This window comes from Taudactylus pleione, unplaced genomic scaffold (genome assembly GCF_031769625.1).
Source record: "Taudactylus pleione unplaced genomic scaffold, aTauple2 ptg000276l, whole genome shotgun sequence".
Lineage (NCBI taxonomy): Eukaryota > Metazoa > Chordata > Amphibia > Anura > Myobatrachidae > Taudactylus > Taudactylus pleione.
The window spans coordinates 6841158-6865744 of record NW_028284678.1 but is presented as its reverse complement, the minus strand read 5'-3'; the positions used below and the strand labels follow the sequence as shown (position 1 = coordinate 6865744).

The 24587-nt window shown below is 46.3% G+C and overlaps 1 protein-coding gene across 4 annotated transcripts in view; it reads left to right on the top strand.

Moving 5' to 3' along the window:
• The first annotated feature begins 8517 nt into the window (after positions 1–8517).
• The window catches only part of APP (amyloid beta precursor protein), a 279838-nt gene continuing 263768 nt past the window's right edge, over positions 8518–24587 (top strand). For 2 of the 4 annotated variants that reach the window (XM_088481637.1, XM_088481633.1), the window contains exon 1: positions 8519–8757. In XM_088481637.1, coding sequence (XP_088337763.1) covers positions 8704–8757 — 54 coding nt within the window. In that variant the 5' untranslated portion in view covers positions 8519–8703. Of the gene's footprint in view, positions 8758–24587 lie in introns of all 4 variants that reach the window. The other 2 variants (XM_088481634.1, XM_088481636.1) reach the window with 2 other exon arrangements.

Sequence of the window (24587 nt, the reverse complement as noted above, 5' to 3'; positions counted from 1 at the left end):
TTGGACACCCCCTCCCCAGCCCACAGCATGAAGACCACAATATAAATAGCATATAATAGTAAGTTGCATGTTTTTAAAATCCCCTCAGTGTCATAATTAGCCCCACCTGTTGATCTTTTAAAATGTGCCAGCCAGTAATGTATATACTTGTGCATCAATTAGGAGATGTGGAAAACATGCACTGTTAGGGGTGCACTGATATAGACCATCTACTGTATAGGACAGGGGTGGGGAACCTTTTTTCCGCTGTGGGCCATTTTGATATATGTTACAGGCCACATCCGCTCCGTGTGATGTCACACAAGGCCACGTCCGCTCCGTGTGATGTCACACAGGGGCGGGGCCACAATCACCAGTGATTACAGCAATGCCCGGAGCATCCTGAGGATGCTTCGGGGAGCTGTAAGGTCAGCAGTGTGACTGTCTGAAACATCCTAAGGACGCTCCAGGCGGCCCTGCTGCATAGATTCTGGCTGCAGGGTGTCATTATAGGCACCAAGCTAGCCAGAGGAGGCTAGCATAAAAAGGCTCAGAGAGCCACACCAATGATTCCGGGGACCTTATACGGCCCCCGGGCCTGAGGTTCCCCATCCCTGATATAGGATCAATTATTAATATTGTATAATAAAATACACTATCCAGTACATAATGAGACCAATCTGTACATCTATGTCCAGGGCAGTGCACGGTTCTTTTACTTTGACAAGAAAGATGGGTCCCCTCTCAGCTCTGGGCCCCATAGCAGCTGTACCCCGTGCAGCTATGGTAATTATGCTCATGATTATGACATGTCCCTATATTTTACCCTATTTTTCATGGTCTATAATTCAGAATATTCTACATTATATGGGAATAGATTTGAAGGTAGTAGTATACTGTATACATAATTATATGTAACTATATCTATATAATTTGTATATCTATTTTTTTAAAGTATTAGTTTCTCTTAGCAGCAGCAAAGTATCCCAGGTTGCTTGCTTCAGATGGAAAACATACAAGGTTTACACACAAAGCTGAGAAATGTCCCTGACCTTGAATGCATTTGCTTTATGTTTTTATGTTTTGCATGTGTTGTCATAGTAACATATTTACCAGAATTATATATATATATATATATATATATATATATATAATTATATATATATATATATATACAGCAATGGAAAAATGGGTGTCACTTGTATATGTATAACACAGCATACAGTCACAGGTATGTGGACGTACCTACCTGTGACTGTATGCTGTGTTATACATATACAAGCCCTCTGAGTGCTGTCCGTTTTCCATTGCTGTGTATTACCTTTGGGAGGGCACCAAGGCATCTACACCTTTTGAGTTTGCATGAGTGCTGGACTTTTCTGTTTTTTTGTGTATGGATTGCACCCTATTATCACCACCCTCATTATAATATTTTCTTCCTGTTATCCACTTTATGGTGATTAATTCATCCTATTATAAATATCATCACAATTCTTCATCATAATCATGTTACTCCAACCACAGACCCTCATCTCCTCCCACAGGATGTAGTCACACTGTTGACAATCACAATGTCCACAGTCAAAAAGGTCAACACTATAATACCGACTTGGTTAAAATGTCAACACCCAACATGTCGACACCTGCCGAATCTGGTCACAGTCAAAATGTCGACAATCCAATTTTTAGGGTCAGTGACAGGGGTAAGGTTAAAATTGGGTGTCGACATTATGCACCAGTCAACATTTTAGCTGTTGACCTTTTGAGCATATCGACAATTTGTCTTTTGGCATGCTGTACTGTATGTGTTGACATAATGGTGCCTATATAATGACTGTCGACAATGTCGATATTGCTCGAGCAGATAGCACAGCAGACACCGCGCCGTAGGTCATTGCCAACTGAAGCTGCAACAGCAGCCAGTGAGGGTTGCTGGGTATTGCCCTCTGCCTTACTGTTGCCCATGTAGCCAAAAAGAAGATACAGTCACGTGGTGGGTGAAAGAAGAGACACAAAGAGAATGTGGGGATTGAATGTGGGAGGTGCCAGACGCAAGCAGTGGCCAGGTAGTATGCAATAGCCACTAATCACAGAGCTCACTGCGGCTGCATACACCAAGTTTTTCCTACGCTGTAGCTGAGCGGAGTGTGACAGGGCCAGTAGCCGCCATTGCAGAGGAGATGCAGAAGAAGAGAGCTTGGCGGCTGTGTGCAGGTCACAGGAGCAATCACTTGGTTTACAATTTTACACGGGTGTAGTAGGTTCAAATCCCGACAGCAGCAGCCCGACATGGGTGAAGATCCCGATCGTCCCTAAGGTAAGTATCGCTAGCCCAATCCCCCCCCCTAACCCTAACCTCCCCCCCAAGTGCCTAACCCTAATCCCCCCTATAAGTGCCTAAACATAACCCCCCCTTCCCCGCAGCCTAACCCTAAGTCCCCCGGGGGGGTGCCTAACCCTGACCTCCCCCCGGGGGTGCCTAACCCTAACCCCCCTTCCCCTAGCCTAAACCTAATCCTTCCAGGGGGTGCCTAACCCTAAGTCCCCCGGGAGCCCTAAACCTAACCCTCCCCCCCGCAGCTATCCGCGCCCGGCACCCGGTTTACCTTCGTTCGGTATGCCGGGCGTCGGTCTTCCGGCGTATGGTTAATGACAGGCGTCGAGTTTTCGCCGCCTGTCATTAGTACCACGCCGGGATTAGAAAGTCTGGAAGCCAGTGGTCGGCATTTAGACCGTCGGCTTCCAGACTACATCCCGTTTACACTTGCGACTGCAGAGCAGAGATATGTGCCGCACTTAGTGGCCTATCCATTGTCAGGCGACCCTGATGTTTAAGTGTCCAACTCGCTGCGAGTTGCTGCAGGAGCGATTCAGTATTGCTCAGGTGCGAGTACAGCTGTTCCGAAAAGCAGCTGTCCCTATGATTCCTAACACTGCTACTGCAGTAGCGATGTTACTTACCCATGCCGATCTGACTGAATGCCCATGCATGTATGTGCATGGCCGCAGGGCACACATTGCTAAGGCAGCGGAGAGATCCAATCTGATTCACTTGAGCAAGCTAGCTGTCCTTTCCATAGGAAAGAGCGGGACTCTGGGAACTAGTGCCATCTGAAGATGCTGCAGGTTCCCACAGGCAAACTTTCGAATTTGTTACAGGCAGGGCCGGCTCCAGGGGTCAGAGCACCCTGTGCCGGCCCATCGCATGGCGCCCTCTCATCGTGCGCGGCAAAGCCGCGCGTGACCGAATTTGGGGGCGTGGTCTAATTACCATAGGCCACACCTCCTATGTGACGTTATTTGGAGGCGTGCCCGCATGGCACGCCTCCAAATAACGTCAGGCTGGGGGTAAAGCCCAGCAATCCGTCACTGGCTGGGCTTCCCCCAGCCCTCTTCCGTCAGTGAATGGATGCCGCGCATGCGCGTGGCATCCATTCACACTTCGGGGGTCCGGCACCGCCGCACAGCTGCGGCGGTGGGGGTCCCCAACCTCCCAATTAGCCGAAGTGGCCCGCGGATGGAGCAGCGGGACACTACTGTCCCGCTGAAATCGGGATGCTGGGGAAGGGTGCCGCCCTCTAGGGGTGGTGCCCTTGTGCGACCGCACTGGTCGAACACCCCTAGAGCCGGCCCTGGTTACAGGCCCATAAAGAATTATGAATAGGCCCCTAAAAGTATTTTGTTTCTCTAAAATGTGTGCAGGCACAGGTGTAGTACTGTATGTATCACTACACATACCTCTCTCAGTGCTGCTTTAGTATACAACTGGCTGCGAGTAGCAGTGGTGGATACTAAAACACCAGAGCAATTCAACATTGCTCCGGTATGGAGAGAGCTTTCCCACCGTTCCCTGACAGCCGACGAAGGGATCCGAACAGGGGTGGAGGGATTCAAATGGGTCCCTCTTCGCAAACCGGGAGTCGGGACACCTTCCTTAGATGACGTCCAGTCTCGCAATCAAGCAAGCAGTTAACACAGGCTTGCCGACTTTCTGGCTGCCCCTTCCGGCCATCGTGAGGAGGCGGGGCCGGCCAGATATCATTCATTTGCGGGAGGAGCAAGAGGCGGGGCCACGCAATTGCGTCATTTTGGCCCCGCCCTTGAAGCAGGGGGCGGAGCCAAAATTACGCGAATCGCGTCACCGGCCCCCCTGCTGCAGGATTTCTAAGGTAAATGCGAGGGGGATAGGAGGGGTGGGCGGCAGCCGGGAGGATTGCCTGCCTTCCCGGGAGGTCGGGAGCGGCACATCGGGAGGGTAGGCAAGTATGAGTTAACACCCCATCACTGCTGACTCGGTTTCACATCTGGCGGGATGAGGGTTACATTTACAAAAAAAAGGAGATTATTTATTTAATAACAGCTTCTTATATAGCGCAACATATTCCGTTGCGCTTTACAATTGTAAGCATTAATAGAACAAAACTGGGAAATAACAGACAGATATATAGGTAGGAAGGTCCTGCTCGCAAGCTTACAATCTATAATCCATTTAGGGCCATCATCAGTTTTACCCGGGCAGAATTTTTTTTTTTTGCCACTGAAACTTTTTTAATTCCAAATGAAATGTTTATTTTCCTAGCAATAAGACTCCTTTTGTACCAAGATTAGGAGGACTAAGCTTCAGGCACAAAAAAAACTGTTTTAAAAATGCATATTAAGGTTACTGTGCCTTTTGCTGTGTTGTTTTCTTTTTTTTTTTTAATTGCTTTGCATTATTTGTAGAGTTGTCCTATGTTACTCCTGCGTTTTGTCTGGATTTTTTATTGCCCTGTTTATGGTGTTCCAGAACTCATAAAAAAAATACACAGAATCTTTTTTTCATGTGCTCTGCACTGCCGCCGAGTTTAATGAAGTGCGCCTTTATAGGCGGTTTTCTGTTTGTTAGTAAAAACAGAAAATGTTTTTGTGCCTGAAGCAACAGATAGTAAAGGATCCAATAACTCTATAATTGCATTTGGCCCCCAGAATAAAGTATGTTATGTGAATTATAGAAAGGGGAAACTTAATGTATTGGTGACCTGGTTTTCTATGTCAAAATTATAGGAGCTCTGCCCTAAGGCCTCCTGCGTGCTTGAATCATATAACTCATATTCCCTGGTGGGAAATGCATGTAAACACAATGTATGAAAAATGCATTCATGGAGGGCTAACAGTCTGGCCTAAGGAAAAATTAAATAAGTTAACAATTGCCTTAGGAGCCATATAAAAACATGTAATTCATCAATGTGGAGTAAAACAGGTAATCAGAGTACAGTAATAGATATCTGAGATAATCAGTGCCACTTACACCATCTTTCCAAATATCTTATGGACGATGACGCCGCCAGGCAGATTGAAGTGGGGGGACCTGCGACAGGTACACTTGGGGTCTGGCCTGGTACAGGGTGTGTGGTATGGGGGCAACTCTACCATGCACTCATTATAGATGCATCAATGTATAGTGGTCTATTTATGATATAAACCCTTTTTCTGGCTTTTTTTTGCTGGAGAAAGGGATTATAACCACTTCCTCCCATTTAAGTAAAGCAATACTGCAGTTAAAGCACTTTGTTGATTAACACGTTCAGTGGCGGATTTTACCTAGGGGCTGAATGTGTGTATGCACAGGACACTCTTTTATCCATCTACTCATAGTCACATATCAGTATTGCCGACTTTAAAGGTTGTCCTTGTAAATGTCCTTATTTTTTAAATATTGACCAACATCACAGTAAAATTCCTCTTCTTCTCTATACCTGTGTGAGGTTTGTACTACAGTACCTTCCTTGAGCTTCAGAAATGGATCTGTCTTCAACAATAGTTTTTAACATTTAAACAGGTTGCTTTCTAATTAAGTTCAAGCCACATCCAGTGAATTCCTGTCCAAGCCACTATATGTGTGGAGTTTGCATGTACCTCCCACATTCATCTAGATATTCTCCAGGTTCTATGGATTTTCTCTCAGAATCCAAAAAACATAGTAGTAAGTTAAGTGGCTTTTACCATCCTAGGGGTATATTTTTATAGTTTTTATAAGTAGAGATGTTGCCCATAGCAACCAATCAGATTCTACTTAACATTTAACTAGCACCTTCTAGAAGATAATAGCTAGAATCTGATTGGTTGCTATTGGCGTTAAACGGGAGGCATGCCATACGGGCACACCCCCAAATAATGTAATTTAGGGGGTGTGGTCTATGGTCATTAGGCCACGTCCCCATTTTTGATGCCTCAGTCCCGATCTGCACAGAGAGCGGCTTCACCTGGAAATTGCCCTGGCACAGTCCCTGCACTGCACAGAGGAGGAGGAGGAGGTGTAATGCATGTGTAATGACCGCACATAACACCTCCTCCTTTGTGAAATGCAGGAACCGTGCAGCCTATTGCTATAACGCACAACCCCTCACCATCCGCAGCCGCCACGCCTTTCAAATGTCTGGGGGGGGGGCGCACCCTTACCACACCGTTCTGACGCCTTTGGGTGGACCGTATAAATGACTGTTAATAAATAAATAAGTTTAGCAGCCCACGGGCGTATCTAAAATGGGTGCAGTGTGTGTGGGGCACACGGACCACCTGTCTGTGATCCCGCGTCGGGTGTCAACGCTGCTCAGAGCACCGGAAAATGGCCGCCACTGCCATTTTTCCGGTGTTCTGCGCATGCGCAATAGACTCCAGGCGCACTCTAGTGCCCGGAGTCTACTAATGCTCCGGTGGCTGGCAGGCCTCGTCAGTTGGCTACCGGCCACCGGAGAGAGAGGAGGGGGCCCCGCACAGGGAGTGTACACGGGCCTCCTCCTCTCTTAAGACGCCCCTGTAACAGACATATTATGATTGGGATGAGCTGGCTCTCTATAAATAACTGTTAATAACTGTTGAAGAATAAATTAGGATTTTAGTTCCGACAAGTGACTTTAAACATCACCAAGAGTGACTTGCACCATCAACAATTTCCCAACGCAATGTAGGCGAGATGTATCAAGTCTTGGAGAGAGATAAAGTGGAGAGGTTATGGGCAGGGCCGGATTAAGGGGGGGGCGACAGGGGCGGTCGTCCTGGGGCCCCCACAACAGAAGAGCCCCCACACAAGGTTAGCCTGACCCTGCAATTGGCGATTAAAAGTGCCCTGCGGTACCTGTTCTCAGACTGGGGCTGCGGCTGTGTACTGCATGCTCAGAGCATACAGTGCTCAGCGGTTCCAGAGTCCCCTCTCCAGCATCACATGACACATCACATCCGTGATGCTCATGAGGGAACTCTGGAGCTACTGAGCGCTGTATGCTCTGAGCATGCAGAATGTGCAGCAGCAGCAGTGTGTGACAGCGGCCGGTGGTGAGTTAGTGCGCAGCGCCAGACAGACAGGGGATGAGTAGTCCTCCCCACACTACTTCCAGTGGCGATAGCCATATGAGGTAGGCATCCCCCTGGTGTCCGTGTGTGCCGGACTCGGCTGTATGTGCCGGACTCTTCACAATGCATTTCACCGGTGGTAACAAAATAAATGATTGTTACCATGTGCCTCATATCTAACAACCTCTGGCTCATATCTACTCGCAATAGCCGACGTGGTTATCCAGGGATGTGGCCTCCCATTTATTTGTAGTAGCCAGTACAGTGGAACCACCACATATGTAGATTCCTCTTGGGCTTACTCCCTTATCATTAGGAGCAATAGTAGTTTTTGCAAAGCAGACTCAGGCAAAGTAAGATCATAGCGTCGGAGTTCTGTGAAACATTCTAACTTTACACTGTGGGGCAAGGTAAGAGGCATAGTGACAGTGGAATGTCAATTTTATTGGAGGGCCCCCACAATTTAGTTGCCCCGGGGCCTCCACAATCCTTAATCCGGCCCTGGTTATGGGTCCCATACATCAGGCAGCTATAGGGGCAATTCACTGTTCTGCCGATGCTGGGGGATAGGAGAAATCCAACATGTTTGACAATCTCGGTTCCCCGATTACGACACGAAAATGGTAGGAATCAAGGAGACTGGGATTTTTAACAAGTCGACTTTCCTCAATTCCCCCGATGGGTCACCAATTATTGATGTTTGGCATTTTTTGATTACCGATCGGCGGAACGGATTGGCGTCAGTAGACTGGGGGATCAGTCTGTAGAGATGCACGGCCTGCATTATCCAAAGCAACCAATCAGCTTCTGTCATTTATCTAGCACAGTCTATGAAATGACAGTTATAAGGTGATTGGTTGCTATGGGCAACTTCTCCAGTTTATCTCCCTCAAAAGTTTGATACATCTACCCAAAAGCATCTTTAATAATAATAATTATTATTATTATAATTATAATCCCAGAACGTTATTAACAAAATATCAGTGAGGAGACTGCAGGGGTAGTGCATGTGACGGTACTCAGCTAAGGCTATGTTAGAGCGAGCAGCCAGTGATGAATGTCCCAATGAAGTGTGCGAGTGATTGTCAGCTCCAGGACCCAGTGTCAGTGACAGTGAAACACCAGCAGCAGAGCCCCCTCCCCCTTCCTGATGACTGGATACATTGTACCAGTGCGTGCAGCTGCAGTTCCGCGGTTGCGCCGCCAGGGGGCGGCAGTAGCAGCGGACGGTGGTGGAGGAGGAGGTGGGCAGGATCAGCTGACGCCGCCCGTGGATGTGAGTGCTGTGTGTGACTACTTGTCTCCCGTGGACGCGGCTGTGCCACTCTCTCTGCCCGGAGGATAAGCAGACACCGCGGATACCAGGACCCCCCCGTGCCCGGCTGTGCCGCAGCCATGCTGCGCCATATCACCCTGCTCCTTCTGGCTGCCGGAGCCCTGGCTGCAGAGGTAAGGGGTGGGGGGAAGGCTGCTGGGAGAGAGAGATCATGATGTAATGCACGGATCACACCTTGCTTTCCTTTGTGTGGGTGCCCTGGAGACCCTCTCCTGTAGGGGGTGATGGGTGCTGCTGACCTGGACCCCTCCCATGCTCCATCAGGGGGCTCCTGTGTGAGGAGGGTGCAAACAGACCATGGCAAAGCCCCCAACCTGCACCTTTGCCCTCCCTCCGGGGTGGCACTTGACTTCTTGTCATCCACCCTTTGATGCCCTCCATCAGTTATTACATTACCCCCCCCCCCCCCTTTAGAGCCCTGTCTGTGTTGATTGACCCATGTGGTGTTCCTTGCAATAGCAGCTCATCATTCTATTCATATTATTGGTATTGCCTGGTTAGTACTTGGGTGAGATGTGAAAGTGGCAGGAAGGCACAGAGTAATGTGATTTATTATTGTTATTATTATTATTATTATTATTATTATTATTATTATTATTATTATACTGCATTATTTATCATAGGGAAGATTGATGATAAATGATCTGCCTGTAGCCCACCTGTCTATGGCAACTCCTTCGTCTGGCTGTCTGAGACAAGCGCTGTGTTCTGTAAAGCGATGCCCACTGGTGATACCCTGTCCATGGTCTGCTGGCAGATCTAGTCCCTGCAATATGGCCCCCAGTGGTTTTTAAGCATTATTTTCTGCTCCTGTTTCTGATGGTTGTGTCTGTGGTGGGTGGATGGTAGTAAGGTAAACATGCCATGTAATTATGGGGTCCAGTGATATGCTGCAGATGCGTAGCTCACTTTCCTAGCTCTGTTTTACAGGGGGGAGGTTTATAATTAGGTGCCTGCAGGGGGGAGTCTCGGATTGCTCTGGGCTCTTCCTTTGGGTGGGTTTTAAAGAGCCACTAGATAAAAGGATTTGACTGAAGGAAGATTAAGACACAGGGAAGATGGCGTCTCTGCATTGCTGCAATGAAAAGATGTGTGGGAGCTGCAGCCTGGAGAAAGCCTCCCACCACTAGTGTATATAAACCTGTTTCATTCATCCGTTACCTTCTCTAGACCATTCGCTTACAGTCCTTATCCTGCGTGAAAATCCTCTGTTGAGGTTAAAAGTCCGTCAGACCTCTAACCCCCTGATATGGCCATTTCCCCACTGTCCAATTGCCAGGAAGATTATATTTATTTGAGGCTAATTCCAGAATGGATTGTACTTTAATTAGAAAGACGTCGTTCAGACGTAATCTCCGCCAGACAATAATTCACCAAGACAAAAATAACCCCAAACATATTTGCAGAAAATCAACACTAATCGGTACAATATGTGGTACTTTTTCAACAATAACTTTTTTTTTTTTAGTTTAATGACATACAATTATATAATATATCCTATTACATACAGGGAATGCCAGCTCAGGTATTTTTCTCTTTTTATGGTTTAGTAGGTGCATGTTATTTAAAGCTGCATTAGCACCTATATGTTAAATGTTACTAACCAGCTCCTTCCCCTCTCCAGAGCCCCGTGGTCTGCTCCATTGCTGTAATTCGGAACCGACAATACAATTACCAGTTTAAAATGGTGGCAGAGGCGGTGTGCGAAGGAGTGGACCAATCAGAAGCTGCCGTCTCTGTGCTTGTGGATTCTGATTGGTCCTCCCAGGTTTACCCTCCCTAATCAACCCCCATGAAGAGTTACACAGACCAGGTTTTTAGATGGGACAATAAGACCAGTCACACAGCCCCAATAAAAAACAGGAATCAGCAATGGTGGACGTTCATATGGGGTAATAAGCTTTACATTTTGTTTATCTTCATTGACTGTGTAGTTAGTAGTCTCAGGATGTCAATATACAGTGTTTTGTCTCTCTCACTAATATATATATAATCTACAGTATCTCTCTCTTACTGATAGTAGGTGTAAGTTGGACTCCTGTATTTATGGAACGTTTCCTGGGTTAATTTACTAGGCTCATATGCACATAACGTCTCTGGTTATTGCACTTGTACAATTTATTTTATGAACCATTGTTTGTTTTCATATAGCCAATACAGTCAATGTAACTTTATTTTGGTTATAGTTTTACAGGAGCTTCGCTCTATTATGAAACAAAGAAACAAATACATTTTGGTTGCAGTCAGCTGTGTGAGAATTGGTTTTTTTTGGTCAGTGTTTTATATATAGTGTTGATTTTTAGCTGTGTTGGCTTAACTGGAGCTGAATGCTTGGAATGAGATCATGAAATAGGTGTGCACAAGTATTCACACACCTGGAGCCCATCAACAAAATATACTGCATATATAGTGTGCATGAATGATTTATGTACTAAACTGTACTTACTAGCACTCACTGCTGGATGCCTATTGGCTATATTGCACGTTATTATATATGTTACTTAGACTGCCTATTTTGACCTTTTTATTTCATCTACTGCAGAGGCTGGTTTAGTTTATATCCTGCAGATGATGTCGTGGCATGATATGTTTTTGGGATCACCCCCCTTGTCAGCTTGCACCTGCCTTGGTGTAAAGGGAGTCCTCGAGCCAGGACCACCTCACAGACCTCACCCGCAGGATAGGTTTTGCACATCGGAAGCATTACTTGAAGGAACGGGCTGCGAGCGGCCGACTGCCAGGTCACTTTACTGTGTGAAGCCAGACAATGAGCAGCTTATTCTGTGCAGCATTTGAATTATAGTGAAAACTGACTCTCTTTGTGCCTGCAAGCTTGCTCAAGGGCTTATTAATACTGTCATTTATAAAACAGAGACATATTCATTCTGATCTAAACAAATACCTCCTATTGAAAACACAGGCCTTATCCTGTGTCTCCTTTTATGTTCTGCGGGTTCTACTATTAAGTGCTCAGTCATTTTTAATTCGGAAACCTAGTTTGCTTAAAATGGAATCCCCACTGACTGTCACATAATGTAACGGACTGATGTTACTTTATAAAACTATTTAAGGCAATCTGTTCTACCTCAGTATAGGTATTTGTTTCTTATTTTCCAGTTCTAATGACTGATTTTCATGATCCCTTCAAAGTGAGCCCTTTGCATACATCATGTGTAGGCAGACATTTTGTGGGCAAACCAATATTCCTGCCCGACAGTGCGCTAGAACCTACTGACATCTTTGAGGTGTGAATTTTATTCTGGTGTATATATTTTTTTACCAACAAAGGTCCGTATTCAATTAGAAACGAAAAGCCGAGATCCACGAAAAAGTATCGCCGATTGCCACTTTTCGCCTGTCTGAAAAGTATCGCCGTACTCAATTCCATCCACTCAGCACCCTTGGGACAGCCCCCCAAAGGATATCTGCGACAAAAAACCCCTTAAAAAATTGAGGAACACCCCAAAAAAGCACTTTTAAAAAGGGGGGTGAAAAAGTGCAAAGTGGGGATACAAACTTAAAAGCTAGCGAAATAGACTTTTGGGGGGTCTGCAAGTAGGGGGTGAGATGTTTTGGATTGCAGGTGTTTGCTGAAGGTGTGTTTTTTACGTTTTATTAAACCTAACTTTAACGACTTTAAACCATGCTAGCACCCATTTTCAAGTATCCCGAATTTGACAGGACTAATTATTTTCACCCCAAAAATACTGCTTAATGCTATTCTTCACCACTTGTGCAAAGACGCTAATTAGAAGAAATTGACACACCTTAAGTACCCCAAATGGCTTTCTTAGGGCTATTCTGGGGCAAGTACATTAATCCCCAATGTTAGTGCATCTTTTAGGGAGTGTCAGGCTGATTTCCCCAATTCTGACAGCACTTTTTGCCTGTTTTGCATTCGCCGTTTTGCGTTTTTCGCCTGTTATGGAATTGAATAGGGCAAATCGCAGGTACATGCGCGATTAGCTTCCGCAGCTAAAATACGCGATGTAGGTGAAAAGTCTGGCATGCGAAAAAGTATCGAGGGTGCGAAACTAATTGAATACGGTCCAAAGTGTTTAAGGCTTGGACACCAGACAGGAAAATAAAATATTTCTGCTATAGAAACGGTCCACCATACTTTGCCTACACTCCCGGAACCTGCGGGAGGCTCCCGATTTTTTTTCTTTTTTTTTTCGGGTAACCCCCCCGCTTCCCCGGAAGAGTAGGCACTCCTCCCACATCCAGCCCACTTCCTAGTGAAGTGGGCAGAATGAGGAGAAATTTCCCGGGGAACGGTGGTCTGCTGGTAGAGGGTGGAGCTTAATGACTCAAGTCTAAGAATCATGTAATTTGGCCCCACCCCCTATTTAAATATGCTGTATTCGTGGCAATTTACCATGACGGGGTGGGGCTTAATGGTGTGAAAAGTAGGTAAGTTTGCAATTCACGTACTTGAATGTACTGTATGTAAATGTCCCGTTTGTCACACAGAATCACCCATATATGTACTCAAATATTATGGAAATAATACATTGTGCTTGATGTCAGCTGTGTAAGATCATTTATTTATTTTTTTATGAGGCAGGAGTAACCTCTAGTGATAGCAGCAGCCATTTTGTGGGCTGAATCTATGTGCATGAGTCTGCATCCAATCAGGTCTATTCTTCTAACCCTCAATAAGCGTACAAGTCATTTAAGTCTGAAGCTGGGTACACACTAGATGACGTGTGTACCCAGCGATGAGACCCGTGAATTCCCCCCACACCCGCCAACTGGTTGACCTATCGGGCAGCCCGTACACACTGACGATCGGTGCCCAACCGCCCGATATGTCCGTCCCTTCCGCATCCCACTGCATGCGGTCATCAGCCGCATCGCCTGATTGGACTGCATGTAGGGAAGATCAGACGATGTGACTGACAACCCCACGGGAGCGCGCACCGCACAATATAGTGCGTACACACTGGACGATTTTAACGACTTGTCATTCCGATGCATCAGAGTCGGGCAAATCGTAAAAAAGTGTCTAGCGTGTAGGGGTCTTTAGGGCGTGGAAGAGGAGTCACGAGACATTGAGTGATTAACTGATATGGTGGGAATGTGCAGTCTCCCAAATCAGCCAATCATCAATAAGCTTAAATTGCTTTAGCTGAATGCAAGCAAATGTTGGGTTGGTTGTTATGGTTACTGCATTTTTTTAACCAGTTTTGCTTAAAAGAAATGATTAATTGGTAGTGATGTGCAAATGTATAGTAACCTGTAGCAACCAGTGAGCAATTAGCTTTTATCATTACAATACAAGCCTGCAAATGACTGTTGTGGTTTATTGCTCTTTTTGCAAGATATCCGTAAATTGCCCCAATTGCATCTATTTTTCCGATTTACAATGAATGAGTTCAGGGGATTGTGCGCATCTAAATTACATAGGCAGCCAGGATACTTCTCAACTTATTTACCCATACAATGAAATGTTTGCAATGCACACTCACTGTAGTTACTAGAGACTTGATAGTATAGTTAAGGCTGAAGTTTGGACATAATATTCTACCCTCTGCATCAAGTGAAAATGCTTCAGTTTCCTGAACGTCCGCAGCACCTTTACTACCCAATTATGTGCTGTGTGTGAATTGAAATTCAAGGTGACACTAAATCAGGCGTATTGGTACATATTTGTATAGTTGCTGACTCTGTGTCTTGTATTATTCAGTTTCCACTCATCTATTTTTAAAGCGACTCTTCACGATATATTTCCCTTTTTGGATTTGTCTAATGTAAGCATGATGGGGATAATTGTATAAAAATATACTAGTTGTAGGATGTTACCTAGTTTCAGTCATGGTTGCTAGTGCTTGCAGATCTATAGAATACAGTAGAGATTGCATTGTTTTTCTTCCCCGTAATCCTTTTCTGTCCATCCTCCCAGAGGTCTCCTGTCATTCTGCGTGATAATCCTCTCACAATACAATTGCTCGGGGGCACAGGCTAATGAAAAACTGTATGTATGACATCATAGGGGCATGCCATGTCCAGGGAAAAGAATAGAACAGGGAGAGAGGTGGCAGACACAATGCTGGAAACGGAATAACATACCACTGTGTACGGCGTATACAGTCAGTGCTAAGAATAATTGAGCAAAAGTGTATTTTTTTTGAAGTTGCGGTCACATTAACCCTTACATTGCTAGAATGTGCGCAGGAGAGATCCACTGTGACAGACAAATCTGAGAATGGGGCAGGAAGGAGCTGGGGGGCACACGTGGCTCATGGCAGTGTTAAAGCCTGGGGCAGGAAGGAGCTGGGGGGCACACGTGGCTCGTGGCAGTGTTAAAGCCTGCTCATTGTGATGCTGTGGTGCGCATGTCACACAAATAGTCCGGATCAGATGTGGTACTGGGCAGCCGGATTTGCTGGGCTCTTCTGCAAGCGGCCTTTTGTATAGCTGCTCATAGTATTTTGTACTCAGGTATTTTAGGCTAAGGTTTTGGCCGTCTGTACTGGTTTTTGGTATTTAGCCATTGTACCAGTATAAATTAGAAACACAAGCAGACTGTGTCATGGGTGCTGAGATCATACCTGCCAGCTCTTATAAAGTACCCTCTGGGAGAGTCCCAAAGGGAACAACCGTGTCGTAGGTGCAGGGTGGGGAGGATGTAGCGCTGTTCATAGCCATTATTTGCTGCAGTGGACAGCGGGGGCAGATCCGCAATGATAGGAATCAATGCAAATTGTGTCATCAGCCCCAGACCGCCCAGTATGTATCTCTCTTAGGGGTCTATTTACTAAGCAGTGTTAGGAGACAGAGTGAAAAGTGATAAGAAACTGATAAGGTGCCAGCCAATCAGCTCCCAACTGTCATTTTTCACACACAGCCTGTGAGATGACAGTTGGGAGCTGATTGGCTGGCACCTTATCGCTTTCTTATCACTTTTCACTCTGTCTCCTAACACTGCTTAGTAAATAGACCCCTTAAGCTCGGCATCCACTATACAATTATCTGTCAGACATCTGGCTGGTTGGAATGAAAACCTGGTAATGTATGGGAGCAAATGACAATCGTCCATTTGCTCACAAACACTGGAAAATAGCCAAAAATGGTTGTTCAGACAAATTGGTTAAAACGCACAAATTTAACCAATTTGAACAATTTTTTTTTTTGTCCTTTTTTCAGTGTTTAAAACCATATGATCGACTGTCATTTGCTCCCATATATTACCAGGTTTTCATTCCAACCAGCCAGATTGGACAGATATATGACAGATAATTGTATAGTGGACGCCTAGCTTTAGCAGTCGGGGAAACATTCTGGGAGAGTTGGTTCAGATACCTTGCAGTACCAATTTGTACACATGCTGTAAGATTTTTTTAAAAACACAATGTACTAAACCAGCCTGTGAGCTGGAGCCACCTATAGGGGGTGGTAATAACATTACATGCTGTAATACACCCTTCAAAGTAATGTTTTGTGGTCGGTACTGTATTATTACAAGGGCATAGCTCACTGGTTGCTATAGGTTACTATACATTTGCAGATGACTCACAATTAATCATTTCTTAAAGGCAAAAGGGTGAAGAATGAATAAAAAAAATAGGATGCTTATCTAACATGGTGCAGTTGCCATAGCAACCACCCAGACATTTGTTTTCTTTAGACTAATCTGTACTGGAGTAATGTAAGCATATTGCTGATTGGTTGCGATGTGTGACAACACATCTCAGCTTTTCCACAGTATTCATTAAATCACTGAGGGCTCCATTTAATAATGATTCATAACCCCTTTAGGATTTTACTGGCTTGTGCCCTTATTGAATGGAGAGATCTGTATGTATGATAATAAATGTGTAATATAGTGGGAGCTTTCACCCCAAATAAAATCTGAGCCAGCGATCCCCTTGCATACCCTATGCATGCCCACATTGCACCTACCTTGTCTCTGGGTACTTTACCATGACTTTTTAAAATTTTCCAGTCTCATAGGGCGGAATTCAATTGTTTCCAGCCCCCATCGTGCCCCACGGAGCTATTAAATTGTTGCTCCTGCCGGACACGATCAGCTGCCAGCGCTCCATTTCAGCTCGCATCCCCAGAGGGTTGTTGCCCTATTTGGGCACCCAAACGGCACTTTTTGCGATGGCTCCCAGCACTTTAGTTGGGGTTAGCCGATTTACGCGGCTAAACCCTACCACTTTGGGCGCGATCAGCGTGAAAAGCTGGAACAATTGAATAGCGGCTCACGATCTCCCGCTACTTTAGACGGGAGATCCGGGCCGCAAAAGCAATTGAATTCTGCCCAATGAATTGAACCAACGTATTTAGGTATCTAATATTATAAATGTCCATATGCAGACTGCATACCGGTAACTGCAATCATAATTTAAGCAGGAAGTCTAGCAGCAGAGCATTCTGTGCCTGATGCAATGGATGGTGGATCTGTTCGCTATTAAAAAGGAAATCTAACATTGTAAAGATGAACTGAAAATGCCAACGCTATATCAGTAACTGTTGTGAAATACTTGTCAAAACCTGGAAATGTAGGCGTTGTAGAGGCAGCATTGTTATCGATGGGTCTGAATACAGAAAGCTGCTCTGTAAATTTGTACTTATAGGAAGTGATCACCAGTAGAAATGAAGTTATGATCTTGCACTCACTTTATAATTAGTTTACGTTAAGTAATCCGAAACCTAGAGGAGTAATATTCCACCAACTTGGAACAAAAAAAACACATTCCTTGTTGGGTGTTCTGAGATGTATACAGGTTTTCTGACACGTTGGTGTGAATGATTGCAGGAAGAAACGTGCCCCTAAACGTGCTGTAACATACACGTGTGCTATTTACACCTAGGGTTCATCTGAGGGTGGGCTGGACAAACCCACAGACCCTGCTGGCTTCTTGCTGTCAGCCTGTTTGTATAAACGTGAGTTTATGGCTGCAGTAAACATAATGCTTTCTGGATTAAGATAATTTATTTGGTTTCAGGTTTTAGAGATGGTCCTAATATAATAAACTGTAAATTGACATTGGATTGGAAAAATACTTTGAAAACTTGCTTAGTAAATTTCTAGCACTTGTATTGTCCATGCTCTATTCCCCACATTGTGCAGTGTCCCGCTACCTCTACCTGTGCATTCTGGTGCACCTGTCTCCTCAGGACAGTGGGGGCAGCCATTTTGTGTGCTAAGGCAAATTTAATGAGGCATGTGTTTTCAGCGGTCCCTAGTTTGTGAACAGGGAACATTCTTAAGTGGCGGGCATGGGCCACAAAAAAGGCAGCTTTAACTGTGACTCAGAAACGTGTTGTTGTTTCTTTCTCAATATTCCATCAGAAACCTGAATTATCCTGAATATTGGGTCAGCTCATAAACATAGTATGTAATAGATGGGGGCAGAGGGTGTGATATACAAGGTCAACAAACATCCTGCCAACACTGCTGGAATGTTTTCATGATAGAATGTTGACAAACTGTCCCAGTTGGCCAGCGATCACTTGGTCCCAACGGCAATGGCGCCTTCAGGGGGACTTACAGGTCCCGGGACTTACAGTGCCGGCCTATACCTCTGTCAGAGCGACGTTCCGGACAGTATTCTCCCCCTATTCCGAACCATAATCCCTCCCCCTAGTGCATAACTCTAACCCCCCCTAAACCTCCTGTCCTGCAGCCCAACCCTAGTGTCGACATCCTGAGAATGTCATCATTTCAAGTCGACATTCTGAGGATGTAGCATGTTGCCTGTCAACATTTAAACAATGTTGATACTATAACTGATGACTTTATAATTGTCGCCATTATGAATGTCGACGTAATGGCTGCATCCCGGTGGAGATATATATATATATATATATATATATATATATTTCATATCGTACCAATTCTTTCAATAACACCACAAATGAGGAGGGAGAGAATAGGGATAAGCCAACCCTATAAAGCTGTTAGAAGCTTGCCATTGTGAATCACTTGTGGGACTCAGGGCCTGATTCAGACCCGCTCGCGAGCGCTATGCGCTCGCAAGCGGGTCGATGGTGGCCAAGTGCGCATGCGCACGATGGAGCCGGCTCCGTCGTGCGCATGCGCGAGATCCGGATAGCGACGGGCAAACCGTCGCTTCGGGTCTCGTACCAAAGGGGACGTGCTGTCGATGTTGAGTGACAGCACGCCCCCTTTAGTGGGCGGGCCGGGGTCATGGCTGCCCAGACAGAGGCGTTCCCATGTGATGTCAGTGGGAGAGCTTTTGGCTGTGTTTGAGCCGAAAGCACTCTTGGGCTTGCGGCAACGAGACCCTACCACAAGGGTCTCGTCGCAAGCCCGATGGTCGCGATGGTTTTGACCATCGCGACCATCATCATGGCCGCTCGCTATAGCTGTGGGTGGTCACCCACAGCTATGCGAGCGGCCAGGAGGCCGTTCTGCAAAACCAGAGGGCCGGCCCTGATACAGAGCGAGCGCTCTGTCAGAGCGTCTGGCTCTGAATCAAGCCCTCAGTGCAGTATTGATTCTGTACCCAGCATATGTCTGAGCAAACCGTGTCAGAGGGCTCTATTTTATTAAACTTAAAAACAGCTTTCCTGAAGCATTTTAGCTGGAGAAAACTATACCTTTCTCCTCTATATTTAGGAAATTGAGGCGTGCAAAGAAACCTTTGTGTTTCTCTATTTATGGCCCTGCAGCCCCCATTGGATATAAAGGGTGCTGTGCAGGAACGCTATTTTAATAGATGCTTCTCTCATCTTTTTTGACAAACATAGCTTCATCTCTGGATTGCGTTGTGTGTGTGTGTGAATTTTACCTGGTGAAGTGGTCCCCCTGCCGCATCTCTCCTCCCCCCGGTTGGCTCCCCGCTACCCTAGCCGATTCTCTCCTCCCCTGGCAGATTCCCCCTCAGCCACCGACCAGCTCTGTCCTCTTCCAAGCGGGTCTCTCCTCCCCAGCCGACTCTCTGGCCCCACTGTGTCCCCTTGCAGGCGAATGCGCAGTTGGACTAAGGGGTTAGCAGACATATTTCACAATTGCTAAAGATGCCAACAATCTCCTCTCCCGGGCAGCCCCTTGAAATTCTCACACCAGCTGTGTTCAGGCAGCAAGTTTCATTTTAACTAGAGATGAGCGGTTCGGATTCTGTGGAATCCGAACCGCTCCGAACATTGGGGATCCGAGTCCACCCGAACCCTGTTCGGGTGTTCACCGCCTGACTCGGATCCCCGTTCGGGGCCGAACGGCGGCCGCCTGATGTCGGATTCTCACTAGAGAATCCGACATCAGGTCTCCTCGCGTGTAGGGCAGAGCGCAGTGATAGCGCTCTGCCCTACACAGACACACAGCCGCCAGCGGCAGCTGTGTGTTTGTTACAGCAGCCAATGAGAGTCACACAGACTCTCATTGGCTGCTGCACGGAGGGAGCCGGCTGGAGCTCACACATGAGCTCCGTCTTCCGGCTCCCTCCTCAGCGTGTGACAGAGCGGACGGCGCGGGAGCGGGGATACAGGTAAGTTTTATTTTTTTTATTTTTTTACTTGTCAAAGGTCCGGGGGCGCTACTGGGGGGGGGGGTCTGCACTACTGGGGGGGTCTGCTACTGGGGGGGGGCTATACTACTGGGGGGGCCATACTACAGAGGGGCCTGCTACTGGGGGGGCTATACTACTGGGGGGGGGTCTGCACTACTGGGGGGGGGTCTGCTACTGGGGGAGGCAATACTACTGGGGGGGCCATACTACAGAGGGGCCTGCTACTGGGGGGGGCTATACTACTGGGGGGGGGTCTGCTACTGGGGGGGCCATACTACTGGGGGGGCCTACTACAGGGGGGGCCATACTACAGGGGGGGCCCATACTACAGGGGGGGCTACTACTGGAGCAGCCTACTACTGGGGGGGCCTGCTACTGGGGCAGCCTACTACTGGGGGAGCCATACTACTGGGGGGGCATACTACTGGGTGGCATGCTAATGGGGGGCATACTACTGGGGGGGCCTGCTAATGGGGGACATACTACTGGGGGGGCCTGCTAATGGGGGGCATACTACTGGGGAGCATTCAACTGGGGGCACTGCATAGTGGACCGTACTACTAAGGGGACTGCATAGGGGGCACCACTGCTGGGGGACATTGTGTAAGGGACACCGCTACTGTGGGCATTGTGTAAAAGGGTCACTACTGTGGGCATTGTGTAAAAGGGGCACTACTGTGTGTCGTAACATAAATAAGAGACACTACTTTATGGTGTAATGTGAATCAGGCCCTATGTGCGGTGTAATGCTAATAAGATTGTGCACTGTGACTCCTAGGGCCGTAGCCCACTTTGTAAACAAGTACTGTGACTCTGCTGGCCGTACCCCACTGGGTGGGTGCACTACTTTTCATTTCTGCCACTGCTGTGTGGCAATGTGTCATAGATGTGCTTTATACTGTGGTGTCTGTGTCGTTGTGCCGCTGCTTTGTCGCTTAGTAACCAGTCAGCTCACTGCAACCTTTGGCCAATAATGTTGAAAACAATATTATAAGCTGTGATATGGTCTAAATTGACTGGAAATTAATGTTATTGAGGTTAATAATACTCTAGGAAGAAAAAAAAGACCAATTTATGTGATTTTAGCTTTTTTTGTCAATTTTTGTAAAAAAATCCAAATCCAAATCCAAATCCAAAGCCAGTCACCGCAGTTTGGCAAATCCAAATCCAAAGCCGGACGACGAATTAGAACCAAATCCAAATCCAAATCCGGCAAAAATGGTCCGGCGCACATCCCTAATTTTAACTACGGAGAAAATATTTATTGCGAAAAGCAGCAATGTTTATGCAGTTGGGATTATAATGTTTTACTAAATAGACCCCAGTCACTGAATATATTTCAAACCGGGCTGCAGAGTATACTGATGCTATATATAGAATGTTAATATTATAAAACATCCTTTTTATAGCATGAACCCAAAGTGTCATTAAGCCATGCCTCAGGGATCCCAAGAATCCGTGGTGCTTTGTTCTGAAAAATGACACCGTGCAGTAGAATGTATTCCATATCTGGCAATCGGGACTGCAGAAACAAATTGTGGGACCCCAGTTGTGGTCCCCATTAGTGTTGACCATCGATGGGTTAACCGTTTCGTACAGGTCGGTGCATGCGCAAAGGAGCTTAAGTGAATCGATTCTGCTATCAGAATTCCCCCATTGATGGGAAAACTATTTACCATCAGGAGGAAACATTGGTGGTTGCTAACCGTTGATGGCCATCGCTAGTCCCCAGCCACAGATTGAGCACATGCCGTGTTCAGCAGACATTGGGCCTGATTCTCAGTCAGAAGCAGGACACCGATGTTTTACGGCTGCGTTCGAATTGCACCGTACAGACTTCTCAAATTTGTTCGTGCAGAGTCGCAGAACAAAATTAGACCCACAGTAGCCGAAACGTAAGGGGCATTCCTGTGCAGTGACTGGGAGGTAACATGGGTGGCTAAAAAGACGCACAGTGATGTAGCCTATTGTGGGAGCGTCGCAGACGTGCCTCTGAAAGCAATTGCATACAGGAACGCACAGCAGATCACATAGGGGAATATGCACAGACAGAAAAACTGGTGCAAGTTTCGGTGTTGCAACCTCACAACGCACCATGGGGTAGATTTACTAAAGCTTCTAAAAAAAAGTGGAGGTGTTGCCTATAGCAACCAATCATATTCTGCCTATCATTTTCTTGGATGTGATAAAGAAATGATAGAATCTGATTGGTAGCTATGGGTAACACCACCGTTTGTCTGTTATAGAAGCTTTAGTAAATCTACCCCCAGATATTAATGCAACATCATTACTTGTGTACTTTACGGACTCAGGGCCTCATTCAGACCCGCTCGTGAGCGCTCGCAAGCGGGTCGATGTTGGCCCAGTGCGCATGCGCTCGACGGAAGCGGCCCCGTCGTGCGCATGCGCGAGACCCGGACAGCGACGGGCAAGCCGTCGCTCCCGGTCTCTCTACAGAGGGGGCTTGCTGACGATGTTGAGTGACAGCACGCCCCCTTTGGTGGGCGTGTCTGGGGCGTGGCTGCCCAGACGGAGGCGTTCCCATGAGAACGCCTACCGTCTAGGGCCGGCCCCACTGACATCACAAGTGATGTAAGAGCAAGAAGTCCACTGGGACTTGCGGCAACAAGACCCTACCACAAGGATCTCCTCGCAAGTCCGATGGTCGCGATGGTCTTGACCATCGCGACCATCATCCTGGCCGCTCGCACTAGCTGTGGGTGGTCACCCACAGCTATGCGAGCGGCCAGGAGGCCGCTCTAAAATAGCAATAGGCGGGCACTGATTCAGAGAGAGCGCTCTGAAAGAGCGTCCGGCTCTGAATCAGGCCCTCAGTGCAGAGAGAACCCAATGAATGTTTTAAATGGTACTTGTGTACTTTACGTACACAACTTCCAAAAGTTGTCCCCTCGCGGGCTCGCTGCGCTCGCCACGCTTCAGGCTTGGTGGCTTGGCTATATTTCCCCTCTATGCCCACTTGGATGGTAGGGAATGACGCTGGACACTAGCTGATAACGTCAGGGTCCTCTCCGTGAAGAGGCTTTAGACATTACCATGATTGATAATAATAATGAGTGTAGGACACTTGGGTTCTCTCTGCAATGAGTCTGTAAAGTACATAAGTACCCCAACATCTATAGACACTGCGAGTGGGCGTCTCAGCCCTTGCACATTGGAACCCTTGGATGTACACCAAGGAGGGGCTTTGTAACGGTATTAGCATTAAGTATGTGGCTAAAGGCGAAAGAATGAGCACGACCGAACCCAACTCGGAAGCAGGCCCATTGTCTTTAAATTAAGCAACATACAATGGGGGGCGATAAAATTGTTTTCACCCACAGCTGTAAGTAATGGGTGCCCAATGGAGCAATTCAATTGTTGCTTCGTTTGGACGAGAATGCCCCAGGTGGGCACATTTCTGCTCACAGCCTCCTGCTATTTGGGCGCGCTAATCAGGGCTTTAGACGGGTTTAGCTGTTTTGCGTGGTTAAATCTGCTCTATTTGGACGTGACATGCGCGAAAAAGCATAGGTACCCAAAACCAATTGAATATCGCCACCTGATCTCCCATCACTTTATACAGGAGACCAGACGTAATAAACTGCCCCCAATAAGCGGCATGTGACATACTGAAATCCATTTTTTCTTTTTTTTGTATTGTTTTGTAGTGCTACATATATTACGGAGCTTTGCCCCACACGTATGTAAATTGTGAACACCTGGGGCTACTAGGGACAGTACACATGTATTTTGTGGTCGGCGTTTCCTGTGTTGCAGTAACCCATATTTTTGTTAAATATAAAATGCCTGCAGTTGCTATGAATAAAAGGTCACCTTGACAAATTTTCATTATAGCTCAGATATAGGCTGCTCCTTGCTTGTTACATTCAATTATTGCTTTACGCTTTTCGCCTGAACACTGCAGTCTATATTGGACAGTTCTACTGCAAATAGGAAAAAAAAAAACGTTACTGAAAACCTTTCTTAGTTACAATTTAATTACAAGTTGTAGCAAAATGCTGTAATAAAGTATGGTGGATGAAGAAAATTACTTAAGGTTATTTACACACAACGATTTTTTGAACGATTTAACTATAACGACATCGTTATCGTTAAATCCTTTATAAAATCGATCATCTTTTTATGGTGAAAGATAATCGTTCATGCGCGTTCACGTTTGTAGTTTGCAGTTCACCGTCCATTCTGACTGTCCAACAAACGATTTTCGTTCAGAAAATCGTTGGTTACGAACATCGTTGTGTGTATATGCAACTTTAGCCTTTATATCTGTAGTGTTTATGCATTTTTCATGACCTGTTTGATGCATAATTTGCACCTTTTACTTTTTACGATTGCTATTTACTATCAAAAGGGATTACAATACAGAGACCTCATCAATGGCTATTCAGTGAATAGTAGGCTCTATGAAGTAGCACCCTTTTGGAAGCTACATAGGCTGA